The sequence below is a fragment of the Halichoeres trimaculatus genome, unplaced genomic scaffold (assembly GCF_033239565.1).
Source record: "Halichoeres trimaculatus isolate MK-OKI-2021-1 unplaced genomic scaffold, fHalTri1.1 fHalTri1_scaffold_8, whole genome shotgun sequence".
In the NCBI taxonomy this organism is placed as follows: domain Eukaryota; kingdom Metazoa; phylum Chordata; class Actinopteri; order Labriformes; family Labridae; genus Halichoeres; species Halichoeres trimaculatus.
This window is the reverse complement of record NW_027437186.1, coordinates 12519475-12547035: the sequence shown is the minus strand read 5'-3', so window position 1 is coordinate 12547035 and position 27561 is coordinate 12519475. Positions and strand designations below refer to the sequence as shown.

At 39.7% G+C, this 27561-nt stretch overlaps 2 protein-coding genes across 9 annotated transcripts in view; one reads left to right on the top strand and one right to left on the bottom strand.

Annotated features, from left to right (window-relative positions):
- Positions 1-11740, bottom strand: part of marchf5 (membrane-associated ring finger (C3HC4) 5) — a 39854-nt gene extending 28114 nt beyond the window's left edge. The window contains exon 1 of the mRNA XM_074675119.1: positions 11302-11740. Within this exon, the coding sequence (XP_074531220.1) occupies positions 11302-11321 (20 nt within the window). The 5' untranslated portion in view covers positions 11322-11740. The remainder of the gene's footprint in view (positions 1-11301) is intronic.
- A 2107-nt stretch (positions 11741-13847) lies between these two features.
- cpeb3 (cytoplasmic polyadenylation element binding protein 3) overlaps positions 13848-27561 on the top strand; it is a 71830-nt gene continuing 58116 nt past the window's right edge. For 4 of the 8 annotated variants that reach the window (XM_074675441.1, XM_074675440.1, XM_074675439.1 and 1 more), the window contains exon 1: positions 15402-16559. In XM_074675441.1, the coding sequence (XP_074531542.1) occupies positions 15495-16559 (1065 nt within the window). In that variant the 5' untranslated portion in view covers positions 15402-15494. The other 4 variants (XM_074675443.1, XM_074675442.1, XM_074675445.1 and 1 more) reach the window with 4 other exon arrangements.

Here is a 27561-nt window from a genome sequence, read left to right as displayed (position 1 = left end):
GCAGCACGAACAAACTGTCTTTGTCTCTCATAATCTATTTACAGATATTTTGGGGTACCATTTGCACCAAGACTATTTTTTAAGGACTAGGAAATGTGCTGACAGGTTTTTTGGTACACTGTTCAGAGATGGATAGCACAGACACATCATTAACTCTTATCACTCACTCTGAACTTCAAATCCTGTCTTTGTCCAGTCCTGACAATCCTGCCGGTCTAAAACTGAGCTTACGCAGGCTGAGACCTACCAGACAGGACAGTATCTCCTCTCTAAAACCGGCTGCCTGTGTGTGACCTGATAAGACGTATTGAGAGTTTACTGTTCTACTTCCTGTCTTTAACAACAGGTATGCCTGGAATGAAGGAAGTCTGTTTGCTCTCTCTGGGAAGTAGGAAATGTTTATAACATCACCAGGAACATTACAAATATTCCACTGAGGGTTAAACTTAATATCTAATTGTTGAACTTGTTTTCAGACATCAGGAAGTCACAAAACCATTGGATGCTTTTATAAGTATGGAAAAGGTCAGATGGGTTTACTAACAATCGCTGTGAGCTCCATCAGTTCCCACACTTACTCACTGCCTGTGAGTGGAAATATCCCGTCTTCGCATGTCGCCTGTATTCCATAATGAACTGGAGGATAAAGCACATTCTGGGGAAATTTAGCCATGGGTAGCTCTTTCAGATTAACTTACCTTGGCAGAAAGGGTAGGACAATTTGTGTTTGGTGGATTATTTCTTTGTTGTATCTAGGGATGGGTACTTTTCACATTTGAAACGATATGGTACCGATGCCCAGTGCAGGGCAATCGGTATCAGTACTCAACAGTACCAATTTTAGGTACTTTTTTGTGTTTATGTGGTAAAAAACATCAATTTGTTTTACAATAAAATATTTGTTTCTTTCCAGTTTGACATATCTATTTCTCAATATATAACCTTGCACTGCTGTGTTCATGTCCAGCGAGGAAAATCACCTTCTCTTCCACTCCCTCAGTCACAAGGATGTATTTAGGTACCTAAACATGGTACCTTTTGATTTTACATGAACTAGTACCCGGTACTGTTGACAGAATTTGGTAGGTACCTATAAAAGTACCTAATTGGGTACCTATCCCTAGTTGTAATGGTGCTTCTTGGTAATAAATTGAGTGTTGTTGATGAGTAACATGAATTAATTTATGGAACGGGCAGCAGAGCCAAATATGTGGTGTGTGCCCAAGAAAAATTTGCCGAATTTTCTCTGCCAATGCCAAAAAGCTCATTTTGCAATTAACAATGTAGAAAAAAAGATCAATGCCATCCTGTAAATGTATAGAGTGTTTGTGACGACATCACAATAATTGTGTAGTTACCCAAATGTGCTGCCACATTGGAGGTACACGAACGTAAATATTAAATGGACTGAAGTAGAAGTGTGCGGTAAAATGTGATGTTAAGATGTCTTATCTGGCAACAAATGTAGAAATACCCATGGAGCACACTAAAACCTATCAAGAAGGACTCAGCCAGCAAGAGAAAAAAAACATATTTTGAAAAATTAGGTCTAATAAGCAGGAGAGACCCATAAAAGGAGTTAGCATCTTTTTCATTATCTAGGTAGGTATAGAAGGTATAGAAAATAGAGATTTTTTTTTTCATGTGAGAAGGGGTCCACAGAATAAATGAGTTTTACTTAAGTACTATTTTTTGCTGTGAATTACCTCTCAATCAAAGTTATACTCTATCATACCATATTTACTTTTACTAAAGTATGATTTTAAGATGCTATGGACAGAGAATGTGAGCTACCTGGCAGGAAATACTGTGAACAGACTCAAATGTTAAGATTAATGACAGATTATTGCCTTGAAAATCATGGTGGAGCTTAGCTAGCCACAATGTTCTCTCTTCTTCAGGTAATTTGTTGCACTCCTCACCATGATCAGCAATAAATTTGGGTTGTCAAATATATATAAATGTCTTTTTGCAGTCTGGCTAAGTAGTGCAGCAAAAACACATAGAAATATTTTTGGCTTTTTGTGCGACAATAATCCTACATACTTGCTATCTCAACTCTGTTTTGTTGTGAGACTGCCTCCAACATGGACAAGCTCAAGTTGTTTACATCACGTGAAAACACTCCATAGACACAGCGGAGATACTCATGAAGAATGATGAAAAAGAAATGTTTACACTTATGAAAGTTTAACAGCATTTGTAAAACTGAGTTCCTTTTTTTGGATCCATTTTCAGAACAGGGTGAGATTTTTTAGTCATCGATACTGCCACATCAGCCTCAACATTGATTCAGCATTGGACTCAACCAAAGTACACACTGTTTTTTTTTTCTTTTTGTGGCCCCCTGCTGATTAATAATGGATGCCAAATCCGTGGATTTCTGTCATCCTCGCACTAAGGTCTGTGTGCTCCGTTACTGTGACCTAAAGGAGGCTCAGCAGTGACAGGCTGTGGAGGACCAACTTGGATTATTAGTTCAGCTTGCTGTCCACCTGCAGTGACTGATTTTACAGTGCCCTGGTGCTGAATAAAACATAACGATGCAGGAGAGCAGCATCGGGGTCGAGGTGCTCAGGTGACATGCACAGGAGCTGACACACATGAAGACTCTGACAGAAACATCAACGCCTCATTCACATCTGTGATCTACCAGTCAGTCCTTACCCACTCAGGACACAACCTACCCCCTTTTTTATGCTCTATATCTAAAACTATCATCACCTTTTCCCACAAAGATGGAAAAAGCTGATAAGAACCAGTATGCATCATGTCGCTGTTTTTACAGTACAGAGTGAACCTGAGGAAGCTGTAACACATAACAATGAGAGGTTGAGTTTAACAGTGGACAGATGTCTCCACAGGAGCAAGACCGTAGAGAACAAAATCCAACTGGTTCCTGTAACCCTGCCCGCAGAATGACAGGACCTGATACAACTGTGGGGAAACGGTATCCCTTAAACGAAACCTTAATCTCTGCCTCACGTCTCCCCTCAAACCTGTCCACAGATAAGCTTGCACTGAACACAAAAACAAAGTAGACTTTAACGTGAAGGAAAATGTTGAATCTTAATTTGGTCTGTAAATTAGCTAAAAAGACTTTTGAATAGGCCTGTCACAATAACAAATTTTGCTAGACGATAATTTTCCAAAATATTATTGCAGATAAACGATATTATTGTCAATATCATTTTGATTTTTTTTCCATTTTTTCATTGATGTAATTATGATAAATGGGATAATAAAGTGACTACACCATATCAAAAGCAAGAAACTTTAATTTCTTCAGAGTATTTAACTGTAATTAAAAGGTCAGGATCTTTTAAATAAAATAAATAAATAAATAAATAAATAAATAAATAAATAAATTTAACAAACAAGAAAGAGAAAAAAATACAATGAAAATGAAATGGACTCTCTTTTGGAAAAAAATACTTGTCAATTAAAATAATTAATACTAACCAAAAACAATAAAACATAGACCCTGTCTCTAAAGAAAAAACGAAACTCCAAAAAAATAAAAAAAATAAAAAATATAGCCTAAACAAAAGGGAGTTTATACAGTTCCTGAATTGTTTGTAACATGTACTTTTTCCCAGTCAATCCGTTCTGTCTGTCAAACATTTTTAACATTTCTAGCTTTCAACCATATTGAAGGGCTGCATTTCTTTGGCAATGTAGCTGTCTTTGAGCGCCCACCATTTGGCGCTTTTGTTTCTATTTACTTTGTAGACCAAAAGCCTCAGTAAGAGCGGATTGTCAAAGAACAAGGCTCCACTGCACCTCCCCTTCTTCTTCGTCGCCACTATTTTCAAACAAATGTGACATATCAGCTCGTTGGTGTTCATGAGCTTATTCCCAAACTGGGACTGTGACAGGCGGCTTAAGAACCGCATCTTTCGTGCCATCACTCATATTAGCATATTTCCTCCTTACCCCTTAGGATGCTCGCTTCAGCTCTCTCCGTGTGTACGCGCGAGCAGCCCCGTCTTCACCCCAAAGATCGCATTTTTGACAGATGCCCACTTCGCTATAAATCCGCTAAATCCGCTATAGAACCTATGCACCCCCATGTCAGGAAAGATAGACATAGTGAGCCATCTTCTCATTCAGCCTCTTTGGTGGAAAGAGAGGAGGAAAACAAACATGCAAGCACGTGTCAGTTTATCGAGGCTGGCAAACTTACCAAGGACGTTTTTATTTATCGTTTGGTTAATTGATTTATTGATTACCCTGACAGGCCTATTTTTTAGCCTTGCCAACAGTCAAGACTGAGAACCCTTTTTAAACTACGATAAGACCCCTCTGCTTTGTGTCAAAGTCTTGTCTCACCCTGACAGGATTGTACATCACATAACAACCACCTGACTATACATTATGCCCTACTCATTAACATTTGTGTTAACAGACTAGAAGTAAAAGTTGAGTTTTCCAGCATCATGCAGCCCTAAATCACTCTTTCACAGCAAAATTTAACAATACAGTCAGTCTGCTGGGTTAATAATGCACGTGAAGAAACAAACCGAGCAAATGCCCAACTCACAGTTACAAATTGTTTCAGCTACTGCTGAATGAGGTGACTTTCCTCTGTGCAGAGGGAATCAAACATCTGAATCGAGGATCAACAGATGGCAAACTCCCATTACCCTTCAAAGATTAGAAAACTTTTCTATCACAAGAAGTCAACAAGATGTTTGTGTGAGGGAGTTTTAACCCCTTATTTGTTAAAAAATGGCTACATTGTGGAAACACATTAAAAAGACAAAGTCATGCAGGCAAGTCAGCATAGATGTTCATCAAGGCAGAAACAAAGCTCCTCTCAGACTTAAATAAGAAGGGTGTAAACAATACGGGGTGTGTACATGTATCGTACAGGATCATTTCAGAACAGCGTTTCAGTTTCGGATTAGATCTGTAATGAAACAGTAAAGAAACAGTAATGAAACGTAAAAAGAATGCAAATCCAAGGCCCCCATATTGACCTGAAAAAAAGGAGCTCACCACAAGCAGTGGTGTGCAGCCTGCCATAAAAGTTTCAGTGCAGGCCTCTGAAATGTACTCATCAGAAAGGAAACCAACCCCCAATTTGTGGTTGGAGGGAGTTAATTTCAGATCCTGTAAAATAAATAAATAAATAAACAAACAAATAACTCAGAGGAGGCTCATAAGCCTAAAACAGTTTTTTGCTGTGTTTATGCTTAAAGTTCCTTTAGCGTCCAAACACTTTTTATTTGCTGCATTTCTATTTTTTTTGCTGAAATGTTAGTGCACCATTACATCCCCATCAATTACTGTGAGTGAACAAGTGCTTACTAGTGATCCTACAATGTGTTTACACCACATGACAAAAACCAAACAAACACATAATTTTAGCAGATGCTACCAAACTGTGACCACTCAACAAGGTCTGGAAAGCTCCCATGTAAACACCCTTCAGGAGTATGAGATGGGACGATGTTTGTTTCTGCAGGAAGGCGACACGCTCACTTGACCGTTCAGCTCCATGTTAAATTAGTTACACTCAATTTGCAGTACTCAAAACAAGTATAGCTAATGTGTTTTTTTAGAGGAGTACAGAAGTTTTTAGTGAACAGAAGTCAGGGAGGTTTGTTTATCACGTTTGTCTAAAAAGTAAGTAAAGGTTGTCTCTGAGTCAACTCACACAGGAACCTTTAAAACCATTTAAGCCTCAAGCTGCTCCATAACAAACATGAGTACTTGAACTACCTGCAGTACCAGGTCATAAGACCTTTGTACCACATGACCACATTCACAGGATTCCTGGAAAATACTTTATTTTTGCTTTGATCTGAGGTTATCGAGACTCTTACTAGCAGAGTTGATATTTTGAAATATAAATGATACTGAAAACACTATCATTAACTGAAAAAACACTGATAAGAGCTCATGGTGGTACAGTAATATGATGCACTCAAGCACACCGAGTTAGGGGATCTCAAATAGTTTCCAAACATGTCTTCACCATGCCAGTCAGTCAAGTTAATGCATTTTTCTGAAGATGGTTAGCACTGTTTTAGTGCTCCTCCCTAAAATTCTCAACAAATATCAATGATTTGATTTCCATAAAAAGTTGCTGACAAGTATTCTTTAATGTAGTTATTGTTTGTGACTAAGTAGAGCTGCAAAATAAACTGTCAAGAAAAGCTCTTTCCATAATACTCTGACTACTTAAAACAAGATTAAACAGTCTTCTTTGAGCAGACAACCAGTTACATCACTGTTTGCTCAGCTGTTTAACCAATTGTTAATCTGCACCAGTACAAACAACCACTACCTTAATGCATCTGTAGCACTGTCATTGGACTATTTTATCTGATACATTTGTCTGTATTCAGTCTTAGAATATAAAACCAATCTGGAATGGATAAAGACCAGTAAATCCTAAAGTGTACCACCTTGACGTTGGCTTTGGGAGCACCAGAAGCAACAAGCACCACTACAAACACACTTTTAAAACAGCCATCTTCACAGCTAGCATAAAATGTTAACAGGCTGTTTTTTTAATGTCTTTTTTGTCTGAGTAGACAATTCCTCTATCACATGTCTACTTCTAACGCATCCATTTTGAAAGTTAGGGTTACAAGTTTTGCATGAAAATTAGGTAAAAGTTTATTGATGGGCTGGCACACTGGAACTGTCAGCGAGGAGGCTAAAGGATTACCTTTACTCCCCTTCTTTACATCATGTTAGATGGTCATAAGTGGATCCATATACACTGCCTGGCCAAAAGAAAAGTCAACACTTGGATTTAACTAAGCAAATAGGTACCACCCTACTATTGGATAATTGCTGCATGGGCAATTATCTTTCAGCTGGCAACAAGTTATTTAACCCCAACATAGGGCTGGGGGATATATCGAGTATACTCGATGTATTGTGGGCTTTTGCATGTGAGATGTATAAATTGACTATATCGCAATTGTCGGGTATCAACAGAAAACTAATTTTTTTCAGGAGTCGGAACGTAAATCTCTTTGGTGATTTGCTTGTTTCACTCTCTGCTGTTCAGCCGGTGCTCCTCTCACAGCGAGCACCACGCCCCCCCGCCCACCCAGAGAAATTTCTCCTGTGCATGCGTGTTATGATATTAGGAGAGGAGAAGAGAAGTCGCTTGCACGTCTTATCAGTCTCGGGTTGCAGGTTCCTGGGGCTTGTTTTCTAGAGTGTAGTTGCTCATTTGGGTTTGCTTTGCTGCCTGTATGATCCCTGATTCTTGCGGGATGTTTTTAACTTTCACTTTCGCTTTTCAGCGCACTCTGTCCGCCCCTCTCTGAGTGCTGTTAGGTCACGGCAATCAGCTGTGCACTGCTTGAAACATGACGGCAGATGAGTTTGATGCTATTTTACAGCTGAATACCAAAATACTTCTAGCTGGGATATAATCAGAAGACAAACCCAAATCCAATACAGTTCAACCAGACCCCAGGCTCAAAGACTGAAGTCACTAGTCCTTTCAGCATGACCAACATTAACCAGGTAGCTGCTTTATGAAAATAAAATTAATAATATCTACAACTTCAGTTCATATTTTGAAAGTACAATATAATATAATATAATATAATATAATATAATATAATATAATATAATATAATATAATATAATATAATATAATCAGCCAGTTGAATCAATCTGAATGAATTATTTTACAGGAACTAATATTATGTAACTACATAAAGTTTGGTTTAAAATAAAATGTTTGCTAAACTTTACCTGATTGAGATTTACCCTTTTTGCATTCAAATTTTAAAAATCCAACTAAAAGGTCTGCTTGAATCATTATACCGCTGTCATTTTATGAATCAAAGGGTTGGATTTGACATTAATAGAGTGTTTTAGAGGAGAAATCAGAACATTGAGATATATATTGTGTATCAAGATACAGCCCACAAATATCGAGATATTGGATTTTGGCCATATCGTACAGCCCTACCCCAACTACTGCAACACTGGATGTAAATAAATGTTGTGACATTGCAGAAGTTTATCGAAACAATGCCACAGCAAATGCATGCTGTAATCAAAGCTAAAGGCGGTCCAATGAAATATTAGGGTGTGCAACCTTTTTTTGGTGGCAGCTTTTCTTTTTTTGCCAGGCAGTGTATTATACAGTCTGTAGTACAACACCTCAATATACGTTGAACACTCAGGTCTCACTAAGCAGTACCTCACATTAAATACTGGTCTATACCCATGCTACTGTATTTAATCAAGGTAATATTTCACATATAAAACAATACAATTCCCTTCAGTTAACACTTTCTGGCTCTAACTGAAGCTTGCTTAATAAACCACCAAGGTTAGTACATGCCAGGTGGAAATAACTCTAAATGCATGCAGCACAGGCTGTTTCCATAGGCTGTGGGTAAAGGTCAGCTGCTCACCAGCTGCTGATTCCTGTATAACGTGCGTCTTTTGGCTATTTTATTGTGAATTCAAATGTTTAAAAATGCTGGGAGGCACTAGAAATTCAGAACTTTGTATCAGACAACTAAAAAAACAGCCACTCTCTCTTGGTGGAAGAAACACAGCACCAAATCAGAGCTACAAGCTCAGTCATTGTCAGCACCTATGTAAACACACTTATTTATACTGAGATTCACGCAGAGAGCAGCGGGTCTGAGATATGTACAACAAAGCAGACTATAAGGGTAAAACAGGGAGGTTTTGTGTGAGCCAATAAAAAGGTCAGGCTGGATTGAAACGTGTCCCCCACATCTTTCTGTGAAACACTGCATTGCAGGGGCAGCTGGCTGCGGGTGGCAGGCCCAGATAAGAGACCGTGGAGCCTTATGTTTGTCAGTGATAGAGGCTGGGTACACAACCGTCTGGAAGCAAGGGGACATGGCATACATCTTCCTGCTATCAGCTCCTCAAACACAGACTGGGTTATTGCCTCTGCCTCACACTGCTGGAGCACATTCACAAAGTTCACCTGCCCTTCCTTTCTTCCTGCTACTGTACCATGCGCTTGGGAAATGGTTTGTAAGTCTAAAGTTCAATATTGACAGACAGTGCTGGGTCTAATGTCTGTAAATGCCCTTTAGTTCTGTACAGGTTACTGGATATCAGTGGTTATTTTGGGGAAAAGATGAGTCTTAAGTTGCAGCACCTCTATTCTTCTTACACATGTAGCATAATAAAAAAATGAAGTGCAGGGCAGGTTTGACAGATGATTGCTTGCTGCAAGGTGTTCAGTTCAGTTCAGTCTAGACTGAGTGAGAGATGCAGCTTCACTGGTTTTTGGGTGGGCAGTTCCTGTATCAGCTGTTAGCTTCTGATTAAAGTCAGGGAGTGCTTTTGATTTCAAGGCCCCATTCTGCCTGAGTTGCTGAATCACTACCACAGATGTTAATTTACCAATACAAGACATTATTTCATTGCTAATCTTTAAATATACTAATAATATACAGCCAATACAGTATACACCTTAAATTTCTCCTGATATCGGTGATTGAAACAATGCCAGTCGCACATTTAAAGCACTGCTAAGATAAAGCAGTGAAAACATTCACACAAGGCTGACTCAGACTCTGTGACATTCATATAGTGACTTGATTTCGCCTGATGAAAACATCCTGAAAGCCACTAAGGTGTTTCAAAGCCCGATATACAACTGGTGTGTCTCCCTTGTTTGTTTGTAAATGAAAACAGTTCACCCAAGTCACATTTTTTCATTAGTCCTTTTTACCGCAACTAAGAGAAACTCTAACAGCAACACATTACCATTGTGAACATTAGTTCAATGCACTTAAAAAATAGAGAACCAAAAGGCAAAAGTAAACAGTAATGGTCAAAAACATAATGCACAAATGGCTCCAACAGACTAAGTTTAGAGAATTTTGGATTCTGGTTTACAGACAATGAAGAAGTAACATTAAGAAGAAAAGTCCCTAAATCCTGCTGTCTAAGTTTTCATTTATAATGCCTTACTGTGAATCTTTCCATGAAAACTGTAAACATAAACCTTTCCGGTCTGTGTGCTGTTAAATCCTTTGTCAAACAATGATCTGGTGACAGTGGTGACAGACTTTCAAACAATATGTTTCGCCATGCTTTGGTTTGTTTTTGCAGATCTTGTTATTACTACAATGTATGAAACTGAATTCAAAAAATAAAAGTATGTATATAAAAATACAGAAATAAAGAAAAATGGGGAAAGATTGTGTATGTGCTTTCATCTCAAGTCCCTCACTTGTCCTCTCCATGTGACCATCAAACTTCTCATTTGAACTGCTGCTCTCTGCAGAGTAAAAGTAATGTTGTCAGAAATGTTTATGTCAGAGGACACAGTTGAACATCTAATGTCAGCTGTAAAACTTGCGACTGCAACACTTTTCCAAGCTTCAAAATAAATCTAACGTATGACAACTTGCAACTAACTTTTTGAAATCTTGATGACATTTCTTGACGGCATACTGTCATATGTGATTGTTGCACAAATCTTTAGTACTAATGTTTTCAAAGCAGCTTTCTTCCCAGTCATATGCCTGTTGGTTTGCTTTATTGTGAAACTTTGTTTTCAGGATGTTTAACATGTCCAAAGATGCAGGTATTGTCAATTGTATGTGTTCCTGGTCTGAGAAAAAATTTAAGTAGAAAATAGTGTAATACTATTCATTATAGAACTGTCATACGACTGTCAGCTCAAAGGGGATGATGATTTCCTTCTGGCATCAGGAACAAACTGAATAAACTACATTTCAGTGAAGAATAGTTGGAATACTCTGGGTGATTGGGGGGTTAGAAGATGGGCGTGCTTTTCATTTTTGCCCAGTATCATACACTATCATCACAGGCTTTTCTGGTTCAAGACAAAACCGTCAATGCTACTGAATGTTACTACATGTATGCAATTTTATACAAGTTATCGCCAATATTCTGTGATGTCTGTGGAGAAACTTTGGGGTTTGTCATGGTTTAATATGTAAGGAAATGTCTTTGCAGTAGTTATCAAACTATACTGTTGCTCTTGACTTGATTTGTTTTGCAGTGTCTTAGTATAAGTCACGTTAAAAACATGTATATAAAACCTCTGAGCATAGCTTGATGCAGGATTGAGGTTATAACCGTGAAAAACAGGGCGTCCTTTCAAACTACACCAGCAATGTTATTTTCAGCGACATTTGGTGTCCTTCAATGGTATAAAAAGATTCAATTACACGTTAGAGTTGACTTGCTTCTGAACAACAAGGTTGACATTCCCCCTTTCCAGCCAACCGTAGTTATTTAACGCTACGCTACGTAGCTGCTATTAGCATGTTAGCATAGAATTGGACTCACCTGTCCAGATTCTGCTGCATGACCACTGCGCCGGCTTCAGCAATGATCTCAGAGAATCAGCTTACACTCACGCGTTGTCTTGATGAAAACGAATGACGAATAAAACAAAAAAATCTACAACTGCTGTAATATCACTACCCAGCTAACAGAGCTGCTAACGCTAACTAGCTACCTACATAGGCCTTTGTGTTGACACGGCGCCCCAGTAGCATACACGCCACTTCTAAAGCATAAAACTATCCCCCTTTGTATTAACAGCATCTATCTATACGCCATGCACTATCTCGGCCCTAAATCCCATCTACATCTGTTACGGTCTCGTTTGTCACTAAAATTATCGCACTGGCGTGACCGTTTGACTCCATTGACTGGCTGTCTGTGAGGTAACGCCGGACAGCACGCCACGGCTGTGCGCGGTTGCGTCATCAAAACAAAGACGATGCTGTACACTCTTCTGAATGGGAAATGTAGTTTCATCAAGCTGTCATTACTCCTTTGGGCAAATTTCAACTATTTTTTCTAAGGGAAATTAACACAGGAGTGCCAGAGAGATCATACCACATTTTACAGGCCTGAAAATGTAACCAAAACTATGACTTTCATGTGTGGTATTGGAAATAAGATTTTGCATTGAAATCACACCCTGAAACTGTAAAAGAAACATTTGCATTAAAACACTTCTTGTGTAAGAAAAATGTAATTGCATCAAAACAATGGGATTAATAATGTTTGCTGAAGTTTTTGATTACAGTGGGTTTTCAGTTTTGACTTTCTGACACACTTTTGGTATGGACAGGGGGACTTAAGAGGAGGGGCTTGGAGGGCATAATTTCTATATCATGTCTATCCCTATTCCCCATCTCCAAGTGACTTTTAAGGCGCTAAACAGGTGCACCCAGTTTCTAAATAGAAAAACACAGGCTTTTTTGCCTGTGAAAGTATTTTTAATCAATATATTTTGTACCTATGATATTTCAATAATATTTTTTAACTCTGTAGGATTGTATCATAGTCCAGCAAATGGGATACATTTCTTGCTTGCTTGTTGTTTCAACCGCTATACAGCTAGCTAAACAATGGACGACAAATATGAGGAAGATTGCAATGCATTTCTACAAAGTGTTACAACGACCCAAGATTTGATGACCCATGACACTTCTTTTATAGAAAGGGAGGTAGAGGAGGTAGCTTCTTCCTGTACTGCAGTCAGAAGGGAAAAACTCCAAATTTTGGCTTCACTTCTTTGAAGCTGATGTGTCATTCTTCCTTAAACTATCTGTATATATGTTAAAAATTACATACTAATACATTGTCTTGTATACCTACTCAAGCAGACACAGTGTGAAGCATACTATCTAATATCTTGGTTGTTAGGATCAACAGTATACTAATGCTCATCTTTTCTATTTCACTACATCATCAGTCACCTTTGTACTGCTTAGTAGATTTTGCTAGACCACCTTTTTAACACTGAAGTCAACACCAGAATACAACTTTTGTAACATATTCAGCTTTTATATTTAAACAAAAACTTATTCAAGTATACCTTTGTAAAATTAATGAAAATAAACTGCACAAAACTTTTTTTTTTGTCTTTAATAGAAAGTAGAGTTTAGTTATGGTCACTCAGACAGAGGTGGAGCAATTGTGTCTCAGCTAGTTCTTTATTTCATTCAACTATTTTTTTAAGCAATATCACATAATGTGGCTTCTGTTGTTGCTTCTTTTGTCTAACTACTGATTCGTACCTATGCATGTGTTAAAAGCACCATCAACTCAGATGGTTTACAATAATTTTGCAAAGGTTTGAATTGATTCTATCAGAAGTCAACAAATGTAGGAACATTGAGATATAGGAGAACTCTAGCTGAAAAACTCAGTGAGTCACGAGAGCTTGAGAAAATGTTGTCTCAACCAATTATTGTAAATCAAATCAGAATTAGTTTTAGAAGCAATGGTCATTATTTTTTTTGTCATTTTTAAGGAAACTTGGAGGATTTAAGCATACCAAATAATTGCAACCCTGTATTATAAGAATCTAAGAATATTAGTCAAACTAAGTTGTGGATTACAGGAAAACAATATTACCTTAGGCCGATGGTTTTAAATATTTAAATCATATGAGTAATACTTTTTGCGTACTTCGTCATTCGGTTAATTCAGGGGGAAACACACACTTTGTGTGTCTCCTGGCACTTGCAGATCTCTAAATTTAGAGTACTTAACATGTCATGAAAGTGTGAATCCAGGGACAATCTGAGTTTTTTTTCCTTCTATGGCAAAAAAAATCATGTAGGCCTTCTTTTATTTTTCTTTCTTTTTTTCCTTCCTTTCTTTTTTTTTAAATTAAAGAACTACTTATGAAACTTATCTGAACACATCAAGTGCCACTGAAGGGCTTTAAATTATAAGTAGCCAGTGAGTGTTTTTCATGCAGCTCCTCAATCTTCCTCTGTGGGCTGTCTTTGAAGCTGATGATCATTTTCACCGCAGTGTCGAGGAGACAAAACACGCTGGCTGTTTCTTGACGAACAACTGCAACAGTGAGAAACTACAACTCCCTACATCCCTCTCGGCATCATCCATGCGCCGCAGTCAATCAGCTGTTGAGGCAACTGCTGACTATCTCGGCACAAGGGTAGCTCGTTTGTCATATCTAAAGTCAGACGAGGCAAACAGAGATATTTTTATTCACAGAGCCCCAAAAGGTGAACGATACAGGTAACTCAGAGTGGAAGTGAGGCAGACGAGCAACCCTGCTCTGTTTGTGTGTGCGCGTTAGTGTGCATGTTGTTTGTGTGCAGGGACACATATGGATTAAGGGGGGTTTCAAGGCTTCATGAAGGGTGCTAGATGCCTCGGTCTTCGCGACAAAGTGGCACGTGAGTGTTGAGGTTTTGGCAGAGTTTGTGGTGGTAAGGGGCCGGGTAGGTGGGCTGCTGATTGTGCTGCTTTGATGACCTTGGAGGCGCAGCTCCTGGAGGAGGAAACACGGATTAACTGGTACTGTGTGTGTGTGCGTGCAATGCAGACTATTGCGACTACCTTCAAAGTCCAATTTATGAGCTCTCAGTTGTATTACACAGCTGAAATGGTCCCGCAGGTCATCTTCGGACTTATTTCTGCACTCTTTTGATGTCATATTACTAACAGGCCTGAGTGTAGGGTGTATGTAAGCTCTCCTGCAGATAAGGGAAACCTTATTTATAATGTGCATTTTATTCAGATAGTTGTGGCCCTGCATGATTTGACATGGTGTCTTGTAGTACCCTTCTTTAATGTTATGCTGCATGTGTTTGCATTGCAATAGTCAGGGACATCACGATTTATTGTCATTTTACAATGACCTGCTTACTGATGAGTTTAATGCGTGGCAACTGTATTGCTTTAACGTGGAATCATCGCAATGATTATTCCCCAGGGCGTTCTTGATAGCACTTTTTGTGCTTTTGCAAGGCGTTGTCGCTGAAATGCAAAGACGATTTTTGCATAAACTTAGAGTTAAATACTACACGATTTAGTTTCCGGTGAAATTTCAATCCAAGCTTTTCTCTTTTTTCATTAAATATTCTTATCAAGAAAGTATTTCTTTAATCAGGCTATGTCAGGGATGAGTCAATGCGCAACTTGCCCAGAGTCTTTCTTTGCGCTGTAAGAAATTATGACAAGCTAAATTTTGTTCAACCATCTTTCTTTTATAGCTCAGGAATTACTTTCTTATTTTCTTTAATGTGAAATACTTATTTGTGTTGTAAGGAAAGGGTTTAGAGAGTTTAAAGGTTTCCTAGTGACACAGAGTGTTCTAAGTCCATCTTCGCTCTGCGTAAAAAGGGCAAAGTGAACCTCTGGGTGAAAGGAAGTGCAGTTATTAAAAACATAAATACTCTGGTCTTTTCTTAGTTGATTTTCCAAGTAGCTACCTGGGTCAAGGTAGATCTGCCTTTAACCTTGCTGAAGGACAGCTGTATTTACTGACGTATGTAAATGAATAGGGGAGGTCCTTGGGCGCAAAACACACACTGAATCAGTTTCACATTGCAGCTCCGGAGTTCCTGCGTGGAAGGGAAAAACGAGACGTGGCGAAATCTGGTGAATATCTGCAGCCATACGCTCCCCCGTGTGTAATTTGTGGGATTTATGAATCATTCTCGTAGTCTCGGGAAGTGTGTTTTCCTTTTCCTCTGCTCGGCTAAATGGGTGATCACGCGTTCGCTTTGCAGCTGCCCGGTCCTTCTAACATCCTCTCCCTGTCGGAGTTGTCCCAGTTCATCAGATACTACAGCAGCCCCGCGAGCCCGGCGCGTGATCTCCTGCGTTACAGCGATAATAATAATAACTGCTCGTCTCTGTTTCCCTTCGTTGCAGCTCAGCAAACCATGCAGGATGATTTACTGATGGACAAAAACAAAGCCCAGCCTCACCATCAGCAAGATCCAACGCAAGTAGACCCTCCTCCTTCCACCCCGACCCCGTCATCGGAGCCCACTTCTTCTTCATCCGAGTCGGAGAGTCCGTCAGCCGGGAGCAACCAAGCGGCTTCAGCGCTGAGCAGCAGCAAGGACAAAGTGCCGATGGAGTCGCCGATCCTGCCCGGGTTGAGCTTCCACCAGGAGACCGGCGGCCCCTTGTCCTCCCCTTCCTCTTCGTTTGGGAGCACTTGGTCCACGGGAACCACGAACGCCGTGGACGATAGCTTTTTCCAGGGAATACCCTCCGTGAACGGGACGATGCTTTTCCAGAACTTCCCTCACCATGTCAACCCGGTCTTCGGGGGGAATTTCTCTCCGCAGATCGGTCTGCCCCCGCAGACCCAGCAGCATCAACAGCAAGCCCCGCAGCAGCAGCAGCAGCCCCAGCAGAGGAGATCCCCTGTCAGCCCCAGCCAAGGCCCCTTCCCCCAGAGAAACGCTTATCAGACCATCATGAATAACAGTAAGGGGTCGTCGTCTTCTTCTGCTCCCTCGTCAGCTTGGAATAATCACCAAAACGCCGCATGGAGCACAGCCTCCAACCCCTGGAGCGGGCTGCAGGCGGGCAGGGACCCGCGCAGAGCGGTGGGAGTCGGAGTAGGGGTCGGGGTAGGAGTCGGTGTTGGAGTGCCGTCAGCCCTGAACCCCATCTCCCCAATGAAAAAGCCCTATACCAGCAATGTCATAGCACCCCCTAAATTCCCAAGACCTGGTCCTCTCACCCCCAAACCCTGGATGGAGGAGAGCGCCTTCAGGACAGACAACAGCAACAACATACTGCCTTTCCAGGTAAATACAGTCAGATCGGGCCCACTGCTACAGATCTGATGTTTATCTCTTTAAAAACTTTCTGACGTGTTGACAGTTTTACCCCACTGACCCACCTCACAGATATCTGACCTATATTTGCCATGTGATCAATAAATCAAAGTGAAACTAACAACTTAAAGATAGGCTACCAGAAATAGGTCAGCAGGATAAATTCTTCCTGATTTCTATTTATAGACCTGCTTTAGGAAAGTAGTGATTCACATTTTTAAATAGACAAATGTGAAATTATGTTGGAGTGGTTACACTGTCAGTCGTTTTGCCTCATAATGGACAAAAGGCAGACTCTTGGAGGACTCAATCTTGAACTAATTAAAATGTGTGACCATAAATGCCTTTTTATACACTTGTGCCATTTATATGAGGGGTATTTAAAGTGACAGATGACCAGTGGGCTCTGCCGGTTGCAGTGATTCTGTCAGCCTAAGGCTTGTATGCTGCAGGTTGTGTCGTGGGGGTCAGAAAAATCAATTGAGACATTAAGTCCTTGGCGAATGAACCATCGGGTGTCTTTAATTTTTTCTGCAATCGGATAGTCCTCGAATCAGTCTCAGCACAGTTTATTACAGTAAATGGTTAAATTTCCTCTGCCAGCTCACTGAGTGAGGTTTAAAGGGCACATGACTCATTCAGGTGCTCCTGCAACCATCTGAATTCAGATCAACAAGACCTGTATTACGCATTTGGCAAAGAAGCCCAGCTGAAGGATCAGAAGGGAAAAAAAGGATGTCAGTGGCATATCTTTCATTAAATTAAAAAAAAGTGAGCAGCAAAGAATAATAAGTAATACATCAAAAATCAAGTTGTGCTTGCCTATGATGATGTTCAAAAATAGGAATAAAATGAGCTCTAGTTTCATATCACTTGTGTTCACTATGTGTTAGCTTAACTGTAACACTGCCCACAGACAACTGATGTTTGAAACTCCTTTGATGATTTTTATTAGACCATAAGTGTTTCATTGATTCAAAAGAAGCCTGTCTTTTTAATGGTTGACGTTTGTCTAAGTAGTTAAAGGCACACTGCCCAGATAACCTTTGTTTATCTTTTCCACATAAAAGGGTCACAGAGAGTGAGAAGATCAGTTAGCGTTTTCACAGGTTACTATTTAAACATACAAAGGACAAAACAGGCAAAGACAGAAGACATGACGCTTTGACCATGGGTCCCAAAGATTGACAAAATTGATGAATAAAAACAAAGGCTGTGAATAAACAACATTTTACAATGAAACAAAAGGCAGCATCTGTCGCTTAGGCCTTTGCACAATACAAATTATCACATTTAGTAGTAGCAAAATGTTACCATATTGAGGATTTTCCAGCTAATGAATGAGGCTTTAACAGATCAGAGGATTTATTATTCAAACGTTTGAGGATATGAAACATCCTGCTCAGTCTTAAGATTAGAAAATGAAACTTAAATTAAACAGTTTCTGGAGTGGAGGGAATCAAACTGTTTTGTTTGGTCTCGTTTATGAAGACAGATGTCATTGTGCCTAAAAATGGAAAATTTATAAATATATTTTTCAAAGCTTTTTAGTAGACAGGATTTCAGAAGCTGTTGTTAGCCCAACCTGTGCTATCTTTTGTCGTAATGATTGAATTGATAGTAGATTTAAATCGTGACATTATGGTGTAACTGTGACACTTTTGGTCTGAACAGAAAGCTCAAAATGTCAGACTGGATAACTGCTGTTGACTTTATCGCTACTGCTCAACAGGCTGTAATATCTGTCAGTTTCCAGCAGTAAAATGTTCAGAGTTTCTCACAACTACAGACATTACTGCTGTATCACAGATCTGTATTGCGTTATTTTAATCCTCTACTCTATGACAGGGGGACAAGCTGTTATGTTCCCTGGTCTCGGTTTATTCAGGACTTTATTTGGAACCAGATTTATACTGGTTTGATTTTATTTCACCCTGCTCTGAATGGCATGTCTCACTGGACAAACAGTCCTGATACTGTATAGTTTTGTCACATGGATGGTCACGTGTTATCCCTGTGCTTATTTACGTTACCTGACAAATAGAAAATAAGCTTGCTAACCTCTCCACCCTGAAAGTCCCAGACTTTTTTAAACAGGAGTACTCTAACCGATCAAAGCAGGGAGACCAGGGAGAGCTGAGTGTCAGCCAAAACTTCAACCTGTTACTGCAGAGGGGACTTCATGTGCAGATGAAACTCGGCCCTGTGCAGGGTGAAATTCCAGCCGGCTTGAAATGTATAGCTCTTTTTCAGCAGATAGTAATTGTGTGTGTCAGTCAGGCCTTCTCTCACAGTTTTCCTCTGCTGAGTGCCTCTTTTACTCCACTTATCACCAGGACACAAGGTCAATATGCCACATGTCAAGCTGTACAGAGTGGTGACTGTTGACTGAAATACTGTCATGTGCTCACATGTGCTCGAGTGCTGCCAGATGAAACATCAGGGTTACAGTGACATATTACTGTAGTTCACTCTTTTAGAAAACTTACATTAGTCAGAGATCAAATGATGTTTGAACACTCACCTGAACTAAATGTGTTTAGTGACAAAGATGTTGGATAGTAGCAGCCTTGATCTTTAAAAGATCCTTTGTGTGAGTGTTTCATCTAATGACAAGCTGCTCTTGGAAAAAATATTGCCCCTGCTGAGACTGAGTCAGATTGCATCCTCCACGTCTATAAAAAGAAGAAGCTTCTGTAACTGTGATAAAAACCTGCAGGTCCTTAAGAATCAGCTTTGCTCCGGCTCCTAAAGAAACTGGTCTCACTTTAGGCTTCATACAGAAGTGAGTCTTTTTACAGCAGATTGAACATATTAAAATTACATAGAGTAGTTATCTTCAATGGGGTGCATGCCACAAAACTTTAATCTCTATTGTTATTTTCAAATTTCAAAATAAGGAAATGGCAGGCCAATAAAAAAGTGTCCTTTTTAGTAATTTGGACGACTAAATTTTGTCACACTATTTAATTCATTACACCAGTAAGAGGAAAGTGCCTTTGCCCATCATACCTGGCGTATTGAATGACTTGGTGTTTGTATATTGGTGGCACCTGGAGGTCAGAATTACAATTATTTCTGACCTTATAAAAATCTGTACATTTGAGCAACATTATTCAACAGCAGGAAGGAAAAACATTCATGTAAGAGGCAGAAGCTCCAGGCAGAATTAGATTTGTGCAGAACAGTCATCCGTCGAAACTGTGATGGACAAAGGTTTGAATTAAGAATGAGGGAAAGAGACCGATACCCTAGACTGTATAATAAATGGATCTTGAGCTGCAGCTCTGATTGGACGAACTTATGATCTTTACATCTTAACTCCTGTTTGAGAAAAATATCACCCCCCGTACGCTGTGTGTCAATAATAAAATTAGAGATTCAGACAGAAGACTGTTTTTGTATCAGGCTGTAAATATGTTTATTTCTGCTGTGAAAACAGCTTTTTTTGTTCTGGTGTGTATGTAGTTTCAGCCTCAAGCAGACACTGGACAAAATGCAGATTTTCAGACCAGAGGTTGCCGCTCTTTAAACTGACGAAACATCAGCAAGAAAGTAAATAAATAACTAAATAACTAAATAAACAAAAAAAAAATTAACAGATATTTTGCTAATATTATAGTTCAAATAAAAATCAAATTTTAAGTTTATATCTATGGCCATCTTAAGTATGACTGATAAAAATACTGATATTTGCAGTGGTAATTCATAACTGCTAACTTATGATGCCAAACTTAATTTGTTTTGCACCTTTTCAATCCAGGTTTTAGAGTGCATAACAAAAAAATATTGAAAGATTAAAAATAAACAGAAAATTCAAACACCAAATAAAGGATTTAATCACAGTAACAAATCATTTTCTATTAATGGAAAAAAACACTTATTAATTAGCCAGCTAATTAACTAGCCTTGGGCACAAGTTGGCATTTGCTAACCTCTTGCTCTTTTGTAGTTTCACTCTCCAAATGTGGTCCTGCTTCAAAACACATCCACACGCCTGAGGCCAAAACATCAAGCTACAGGCTGGAACAATAGCCCAAGAAGTTCAAAGAAATAGGTGATGTTATATCAGCTCCGTCCACTTATTATACTTATTGTAGGTCTGAAACAGGGTGAAGTACAAACTCAAGAGCCCTTTTCCAATCATACAGCTCACACCTACTCTTGTTTCTGTACTTTTACCTGATCTGATTATATTGCAGCATTTTCTGCTGTTGAACAGTTTGACAGAGAGGGGATTCTTTTTTAAAGGCTTGTCGGCGTCCCAGTGGTGCAGTCCTGGCTCTAGCTCGCACTTAGCTGTTTAGCAATTACAGCCATAATTGGAGAGGAGTTATCACCAGGATGCAAGGTCAGGCTGCCACATGTCAAGTGTGCTGTTTGCTGAAGTGAAACTCAGGCAAACTGCTGATCCGAGCAGCGGGGCCGGGTTACACACAGCGGCCCCGCACCGTCATGTGGACAGCTGGTGACAGGTGTACATGTTGTCATCCTGTAGATCTGCCTCAGTGGTATTGTAGGATAAAATGAGGAGTCCCGTGTGCGGCGTTATGTGCTCGTACTCGTCTGCTGCTGCTTAATGCTCAAAGGCTGAGGAATGTGCGGAATTCAACTTAACAAGTCAGCGTGAGGCTTAAGACAAAAAGTCACATGATCGTCTCGGAAGATACTCTGATTTAAAGTGATGTAAGTCACTGTTATTGTGGGTGCCTCTGTGATCACAATCACAACATATCAGATCAGAGAGCAGGAAGTTTTCAGCAGACTGACAGGTGGAGACTCAAAGACCGTCTGAGGGAACTGATACAAAACTGAAGTGTCATTTACATCAGCACTCTGGAGCTGGTTTCCTCTGCTTTATTCCCCACATAAACTTTCTGTTTCGCTTAAACACGTGTCTTCTATTAGCTGTCAGATGATGCAGCTTTAGCCCTGTGCTCATGTAAAGAAGCTGTGTTAAAATAGGTCAGGATAGAAAGAACTCAAAGACCATATTGTCTGATACCCTCAAGAGATAAAGACAGAGTTTAAACATCTCAATCTCTATTTGCCATAAATTTTAACAACTACGGAGAGAGAATTGGAAATATCTAGTCCTTGTGTTTTTAAATCAATAATCGACTTTTAGATCCTGCTGCTGACCTTTAAAGCTATTCCTGGCCTCTCTCCATACTACGTATCTGACCTTTGGCTCACCTCTGAGCCAATGCGTATCCTAAGGTCCTCACTTAGAAGCCTTCATGTGTTCCTGAATCTGGGCTGAAAATTCAGGGTGACAGAGCATTTACAGTCAAAGCTGTGAAACTCTGGAACGAGCCACCATAAAAAATCAGGTCAGCAGAGTCAGTGATCACTTTATAATCTCTTCTTATAACCAGCGTTTATCAGACAGCTTTTCCTTATTACTCTTAAGTTCTTTGACCTTTTACGTTTTTGGTGTCTCAGCGTACTTTTTTTTTTTTTTTTTTTTTTTTTTAATTTTTTATAGGTTTTTATATCTTTTGTTTCCCCTGTTTTGCTGTGTTTTAGTCTTGAAATTACTTTGTATCGTAAATGTTTAGAAAATAACTCCAAAGAAAACAATTCTGTATATTTCAGGGGTGAGTAAAATTATAACGTTTCTGAATATTAATGAAGCTTATATTATCAGGGTTAAAGGTAGAGTCTGACGGGTTTTCCTTAAAATTAAAATTTCAACTTTTACAGCAATAATCCTTCTCAGTTGTTACTTCTGGGCCTCTATACATATGTGTCAGTGTCAGTGTCTGCCTCAAACTCTCTCCTCAGCCTGAATGTTGTTGTTTTGGCTGTTTTGGGATGTTTCTGGGTGGAGAGTGAGCTTGGTTACATCAGCCAATCACAGTGCGCCCAGAGTGCAGGTGACTTAGGCCCTGTTTACATGACGCCGAAAACGGTCGATTCCGCAAACATTTTGTTGCGTTTTGGCCTTCCGTTTAGAGGAGACCACGTTGCGTTTTCGGTGAAAACGCAAACTTTTGAAAACGCTCCCCAGAGTGGAAAGATTTGAATCCGCTCCTCCATCCAGCTTCGTGTAAACACAGAGCTGAGCGTTTCAGAGTGAAACGCTGACATCACTGCATGCCCACTCGCAGATTCAGGTGAAGGCTGCGCGCTCAGCCACATTTCCAGTTGAGCCATTCCGGTCCAGTAGGTGGCGGTAATGCGCGTTATGGTTGGATTGCCGACAGTCTCACACAACAAAACGGCAGAAAAAGAAAGAACAGAAGAAGTGACTTCTCCTCCTGGAGTCATATGAACGCGGATCGTTTTCACGCCGTTCTCATGTAAACGCGGGTGGCTTTTGGAAACGCAAAGGAAGAATCTTTGCAGGAGTCTCCGTGTAAACGGGACCTTAATGTGTTGATTGGGGAGTGGAAGGAGCTATCCTGAGCAGCTAAGATAGATGACGTAGTACGGAGAAAGAAAAAACACAACCAAAGTGAAACGAAACGCCAAACAGATTAAGCTTTTTATCAAACAAGGCTGAAGCTTGGTTCAGCTCTCACGCTTTCGGTAACTTGGAGAGCAGCACAAGATGCAAGTTAGCTTCCTGCTAACCAGGTATGTGTCAAATAACCCAGTGATTAGCTTGTGCTAACATGCCAACCCAGGTCAGGCCCTCAAGTCTCTCCCATGTAGAAACCCAATGCTACAGGTGGGTGCTGGGCTAGTGAGTGTGTTCACCTAGCTTCAGTTTGAGGCTGTGGGTGTGCGCTGCTGCTGGCACTGAGCCAAGAAGGAGGAGCCCTGTTTGAATGTTTTGTTTTCTAAGTAACAGAAATTCCTGCACATCCTACCTTTAAGCAACTCTTAATGGTGTTTTAATTTAAAAACCAAAAATGTAATATGACATGCTTTTTAATCTCGATTTGAAGCTTTATCATTTACATACGTATGCTGCTCTGCCACACCACTGGTGGCTGAAACCATAAGGCAGAGGTAGAAGATGGTTTCAGAATGCTTCACTGACAGGTCTGTGGAGACTTGTGCTCTGTTGACTGAGGTGATGCAGTTATATTCAGTCTAATTAGCTGCACCTGTTTGCTCAGCTTGCAGATAGAAGCTCAAAATTCAAGTACTTTGATTACATTTCAATCACAAAAAGCACTTCACTTTTGATTTAGCAACTTAGCTCCCTGGTAATAGGGGGTAAAATGTGCAAGAAAACCCAGCAAGTTGTATTGTGGATATGCCGAGCGCCCATAATCTGGACCAAAATGTGCTTCCAGCCAACATCCCTTTCCCTGCATGTCATTACCCAACCCCCTTTCCAGGTTTCCTGCTTTGTTTGCTGTCCTGTCCTCTCCCCTTCAAGTATAGTTAGAAAGACCCACAAAAATGTATTAATTTCCTTATTCATGTTGTGATAAGTAGGTTAGATTTTACACAAATTTTTCCAGTCTTTGTAGTTTTATTGTTCTTTTATGTCAATTCAGAAAATTGAAGACATCACACGGGACTCTTTGGTTTTACTGACCCCCAAATAACATTACTGTAATAACACTCAGTTTTGTCTGAGAAAAACTGATCATAAATACACCACATTTCAATCATAGCATTTCAAGAAATAACTGGTGCCGGTCATGGAAAATGAATCTTTGAGGCTGTTTCTGGTTTATGCATCTCACCAATGAGGTTGAAATACAGTAAAAACATTTGGCATGTGTAGATTTTTGATTTGATGATCTCAGGAAACAAAATTGAATGAAATAAGACATTTAAACTAGGGTGTAAAATTTGTATTCAGTGTATTCTTTGCATTTGCATTTCAACTCAATTCTGGAAAAAAAAAATCCTAATATTTTATGCCCTTTGACTCTCCTCTGATGTCCGTTTCCTGGACTGGATCTGTGGATTGATGGATTTATTAGCTGGTCGTGAGGCAGTGAAGCTGGACTTTTTCCACATAAAAGGGAACAACCACTCCTCCCACTCCTCACAGTATATAAAATATAAAATAAGATAAATCCAGCATCTGTTTCAGAGTCAGGCAGTCTGACTAAGCAGGCTCAGGCCGTATTCTGGCTGCTCGGCCTGTTTCTGATCACGACCTCCTTTATTTCATGTCAGGAGGAAAGATGAGCTGCGGTGTAGTCAACATGTAGCCGTAAACCTGCGCTCCACATGCTGCGTTTCTTATTTTGAAGTCTCTTTGGAGCTGTGTATATATGATATCTACAGGTCATTTGACCACACTGAGCTCAGTGACCCCCCACCCTTTACTGTGCTCATCCACATGTGTGAGAGAGGAGGGGGGGTGAGGAGGGGGAGGAAACCCACAGCTCAGCATTTTAAGTGTTTAGTGTTTGTACCAAGTGGACAGATTTTTATCTACGTGGCGCTGTCGGGTCCAGAGAGGGGGGAATAACGCTTTTGAATGCTCAGCCGAATGAGCAACAAAAGCAGACAAAGAGACCCCAACCCAGGCTGCCGACACAGGACACAGCTGCTGCCAGGACTGCAGCCTGCAGCTCCGGTCAGCTTCAGGCTGCACCTCTGGCTCACATGTCACTCCCCTGCATGCACATACTGTGGGTGATTGCACGCTCCATCAGCAGTGATCAATGCACTGATGACTGTTCAAGTGGGATCAAACATTTCATATAAGGGACTTCTTTAATGGACCAAATATTAAAAAATAAAATGATTGTTTCTCGTGTAAGTGATGAGCATTTTGTAATCTTTCGTAAATAATTATATATTTTTTAATTGATAGGCACCTTTCAAAACACGTAAGGTCATGCAAGTCGTGTTGCTGATGGTTTTGTTGTCTTTTTTAGGTTAGAAAGAGGCAATCAAAGTTAATGTCAGGCTGTTTTGTAAAAAGTCTCAACAGCTGCTTTAATTAGAGAAGCTTCAGCCATCCACATTTTGGTCATTTTCCCCTGAAGAATCACCAAAACAAGAATATAACATTCATTTACCTACTGTCTGATTTGAGGTTCACTGGAGTTTTTTTTTTTTTTGGTAAAGCTTTTATGTTTTATTCAACATCTTTTTTTGCGTGATAATATTTGTGGAACAAACATTTTGTTTTAGAGAGCATTAGTTATCTGTTTCAGAGAAACCACGTGTAGATACATCTGAAGATAAAACAATGTAAGAATTTTTTCTTAAGACTGAGCGATTGAGATTACTGTGAGAAGGTGACATGATCGTCATGGTGTCAGCTTGAGGTCAGTGAGATTTGATTAATCCGCCAGAGTAGTGGCCTGAATTTCATTTCTTGCGCTATTTGTTCCCAAAACACTTTCAGAGGGGAAAAAAACCAAGAAGAAACAAAAAGAAAGAGAACACAAACAGTAGAAAACCAGCTCTACTTCACCATAGAGGGTTTTTAATAAATGAATGTATTGAATGACGTGTTGCAGGATTAGAGCTGCTCTACAAACAGCTGCATCAGGAGGAACAGAGTTTCTGTCAGATGGACCTGATAAAGGGTCCTGTTTGCATTGCTGAGATTTCAAAACTTAAGTTACATCATCTCTATTTAGTCTGTAGTTCCACATTATGTAATATTGTTAAAAGGACAGTTAAGGACTTAATGTTTTATTTTGTTTTTGCTTTTGTTTTTTACGTGGGGAAAAGGTTGTGTCATAATGATCGTGATAAACAGATGGATGTATATTACAGGTTAGACCGATCAGTTCATAAAGCTTTCTTATTACTCCGTCATTGTTGAATTTGTTGGAAAATGTGTTGGATTTGTCAAGCTTACAGTCACAGTTGGCCTCATTTTCTAATGAATGTGTAGAAATGTTCATACTTTGCGCTTAAATTAAGTGCATATGCAAAATCACTGTCAGATTCATGACACACGCTTACCAGACAATTTTGTTCTGACCTCCTTGCCTATATGAATGAATCAGAATAATTCTAAAAAAAAAAGTTATCTGGTGCGTTCACATTTCGTTCTTTTATTTAAGAGTTTAATGATTTGTGATCTTCTTCTTGCGATCTGTGGAGTGTTCCTTTGGGCTCTCGTGAAAATGTTTTTTGGTAGAATAAATTTGAATTTTCTAGTTTTAGATAAAATAACCTGTGGATGTATTATCATATTTTAGGAATCTTTTATCACAAAGTGTTGAAAAAGTGTCATTACACATGATGTACTTCATCTTGAATTGTATATCTCCAACTGACCACCCACTAAAATAATACACCTGTGGAACACATGGCACAATTGAAAAGGGTTTTCTTGCCGATCAAGGAGTTGATGTTGGACCTGGATCTAAGGCTAACATATTAATGATTTATGAGTTAATTTTTTTAATAAATCTGTAACATCTTCAACAAATGAGTTATCTGAAACAAAAGGTAAAACAATGTAAAAGAAGAAAATCAAAAGCACAGATGGATTGAAAAGTAGCAACAGTCACATTTAAAAAGCCAACGCAGCACATCTGGAGGCTTTCTGTTTCTCAGTAAAATCTGTTCTCTGCATTGATTAATCTTCAGAGCTTGATGAGGGTCACGAGAAACACGAGGAGAACTTGATAGACCAGAAGAAAGCCTGGAGGGGTAACTGTTGTTCTCATGGATTGAGTTTGCCCCCCTGTTACCTCTCCACCCACTCACCTGACGGTTAAGAAACTCTTGGCTGAATAATAAATCCAGACAGATCCTCGGGCACACTGTGTTTTCACTGTAGCTCTCTGATATGAAAAAGCTTACAGAGCCTCTGACTGAGATTTTTATCTCCTTTTCAATATCAGCTGTGTTCACTGTCATGCCCAGGGCTGACACATACCTGATATTTTCCATTTTTCACTTGTAACATCGAGTCCCAGGGCGATTCTGAGAAAACCAAGGAAAAGAAACTTGCAAAATATGTGGATTTACAAAGCAGAGGCTCAAATATGGAAGATTTTATCACGATGATCATCAGATCAGGAGTTAAAGCCCAGCTGCTGTCATGAGTGAAATGAGAGCAAAATGTAACATGTATTCT